This window comes from Mustela nivalis (genome assembly GCF_964662115.1).
Source record: "Mustela nivalis genome assembly, chromosome: 4".
Classification (NCBI taxonomy): domain Eukaryota; kingdom Metazoa; phylum Chordata; class Mammalia; order Carnivora; family Mustelidae; genus Mustela; species Mustela nivalis.
The window spans coordinates 3,602,968-3,605,652 of record NC_139023.1 but is presented as its reverse complement, the minus strand read 5'-3'; the positions used below and the strand labels follow the sequence as shown (position 1 = coordinate 3,605,652).

Here is a 2,685-nt window from a genome sequence, read left to right as displayed (position 1 = left end):
TATCTAAGCTATGAGAATACTAAAAGAACTCATATTTCCATTAAACATTCAGCAAGATACTGCGGTCTCCCTCATGCATACAAAAGACGATTTGGGGAGTTTTTAAAAACAACAATAACCATAAGTCCCTCAGTTTTAGCAAGTTAGTTACACCTTTTAATCAAGTGTGTGCAGCACAGAGAACCAAATCTTGATCCACAAATATTATAAAATATTTAATGAAAGATTGCACCAGATAGAATCTGAATATCGTATACTTTAGAGGGCACGGACTGGGATTTTATGAAAATAAAGGGGGTTAGCTCCCAGAGTGGCTGGACCAACCTTTTAAAAAACATACCACATTTTCTACTGTATTTTTTTTTACTGTAATTTATTTATTTCAAGCCACAGGTCTACTTTTGGGGTTCCCATAAGTCATGCAGCAAGTGGTTTATAAATAAAATCGAGTCTATGATAGCGTCATCCTATTAAGAGACAGACGTGGTGGATTTTTTCATAATGTAAGCTGCTCACATGTCGGGAATCCATCTTGGTATTAATATGGTATCCCTGATATGTATCTTGCTCCAATTAACATTATCATGCTACCCACGATAAAAAAGCCCAAGGGCAGACTAGAGAAGAGAGCAGGATCACTACTTTCAGACTCGGTTGTGGCCCAACCCATTGACTTCATCACCGCTTTCTTCCATGTAGCATAACGAATTTCACTTTCTGTCGCCTTGATCTGCGGCTCAAACCGTTCCATAATGATGACAGACAAATCCTCGGGTTTAAGGCTCCACACCCCGACCCCCTCTGCAGCCCCTGCTGCCATGGCAGCTCCCAGGGCAGTTGTTTCGGTCATAGCAGGCTTCATTACCGGGATATGCAGAATGTCTGCCTGTAGTTGCATAAGAATTTTGTTGTTGGTCATCCCTCCATCGACCTGCAGATGACTGAGGGGAATTCCACAGTCACGGTTCATGGCATCCAAAATCTCTCGGGTTTGGAAACAAACAGATTCTAATGCAGCAAAAGCAATATGATTTTTGCTGGTAAACTGAGTGAGGCCACAGATTATTCCTCTGGCACTAGGCTCCCAGTAAGGTCCGTATAACCCTGAAAAGGCTGGCACAAAATAGCAGCCGTAAGAAGTACCTACGTCTTTAGCAAGTATTTCAATTTCTTCCGACGTCTCTATAATCCCAAGATTGTCTCTTAACCAGCGAATAACAGCACCCGCTATGGCAACAGAACCTTCCAGTGCATAACATACTGGCTTGTCTCTGCCTAGTTTATAAGCCACTGTGGTCAAAAGGCCACGCTCAGAAAATACACACTTACGACCTGTATTGTATAGTAAGAAACAGCCTGTCCCATAGGTGTTTTTGGCTTGTCCCTCTTGGAAGCACATCTGTCCGACCAGGGCGGCGGACTGGTCCCCCAAGCACCCAGATATCGGCACACCTTCCAAGGCCCCAGCTTTCATGAGGCCATAGATCTCAGAAGAACTCCATACATTTGGAAGAATGTCCATTGGAATCTCAAAAAAGTCACAAAGCTCTTTATCCCATTCCAAAGAGTGGATGTTGAAAAGCATTGTCCTGCTTGCGTTTGTGACGTCTGTGCAGTGGACACCTCCGTTCACTCCCCCGGTCAGACTCCAGATCAGCCACGAATCAATGGTTCCAAAAAGGGCTCGACCCTCCTCCACAGCCTTCTGGACGTGCCTCACGTTGTCCAGAATCCAGCGCAGCTTCACGGCGCTGAAGTAGGTGCTCAGGGGAAGGCCCGTCTTGGACTTGACAAAGTTGTTGTTGCCCGGGATTTTCTTGCTGAGGCTCTCGACGGTCGGCTGGGTCCTGAGGTCGAGCCACACCACGGCGTTGTAGAGCGGCTCTCCGGTCAGCTTGTCCCAGATGACCGTGGTCTCCCGCTGGTTGCTGACGCCGATGGCCTTGATGTTGGACACGTCCACGCTCAGCTCGGCGAGCTTCTGGCACGTCCTGTCGATGCACTCGTGGACGGACTGGAGAATCTCCTTGGGGTCCTGCTCCACCCATCCTTCTTTGGGGAACTCTTGGGTTAACTCCACTTGATGGTGACTAAGGAGATCCGCGGTTTTTGAATTGAAAACCAGAAAGCGAGTGGAATTAGTCCCTTGGACCACTGCCCCCACCAACGGCCCCACAACCGCTTTCTTCTGGGCTGCCATGGAGGCGGGCGGCCGCTCTGCGCTCCCGCGCCGTTTCCAGGTGATGCAGGTGCTGCGGGGGAGGGGCGCGACCCAGCAGGTGCGTCTGGAACGCGGCGTCGGAGCGTCTGCGCGGGGGCGTCTGCGCGGGGGGGGGGGGGGGCGCGGGGGGGGGGCGCCCAGCGGGAGGCGGGGGCCGCGCAACGTCTGCGCTTGAACCGCGCTGCACCTGCTCGAACCGCGCTGCACCTGCTCGAACCGCGCTGCACCTGCTCGAACCGCGCTGCACCTGCTGCCCCCGCTTGCGGCAGAGGCCACCCCCCCTCGCCCCCAGCCGCTCTGCGTTTCGAGGAGGATTTAGAAACAAAAAGGTCATGAATTTCCCTGTGTCAGGAGTGACCAGTGCCCTTCATTTGGCCCTGAGGATTCGTACACACGGTGTCACCTTCTTGCCACCTGTAAGGTTTCCCCGCACAATTCCTGTAACTGGGTCTGCTGGGAAAAGT

The 2,685-nt window shown here is 51.0% G+C and overlaps 1 protein-coding gene across 1 annotated transcript; it reads right to left on the bottom strand.

Annotated features, from left to right (window-relative positions):
- Nucleotides 1-354: 354 nt before the first annotated feature.
- On the bottom strand, nucleotides 355-2,312 carry GK2 (glycerol kinase 2). Its single transcript, XM_082727440.1, has one exon. It carries the CDS (start codon nucleotides 2,198-2,200, stop codon nucleotides 539-541), a length of 1,662 nt encoding a protein of 553 aa, XP_082583566.1. The 5' UTR covers nucleotides 2,201-2,312; the 3' UTR covers nucleotides 355-538.
- Nucleotides 2,313-2,685: the final 373 nt, after the last annotated feature.

Bases quoted from the DNA above. Each gene is read 5' to 3' on its own strand.
- GK2 (XM_082727440.1), bottom strand. From the start codon at position 2,200: ATGGCAGCCCAGAAGAAAGCGGTTGTGGGGCCGTTGGTGGGGGCAGTG.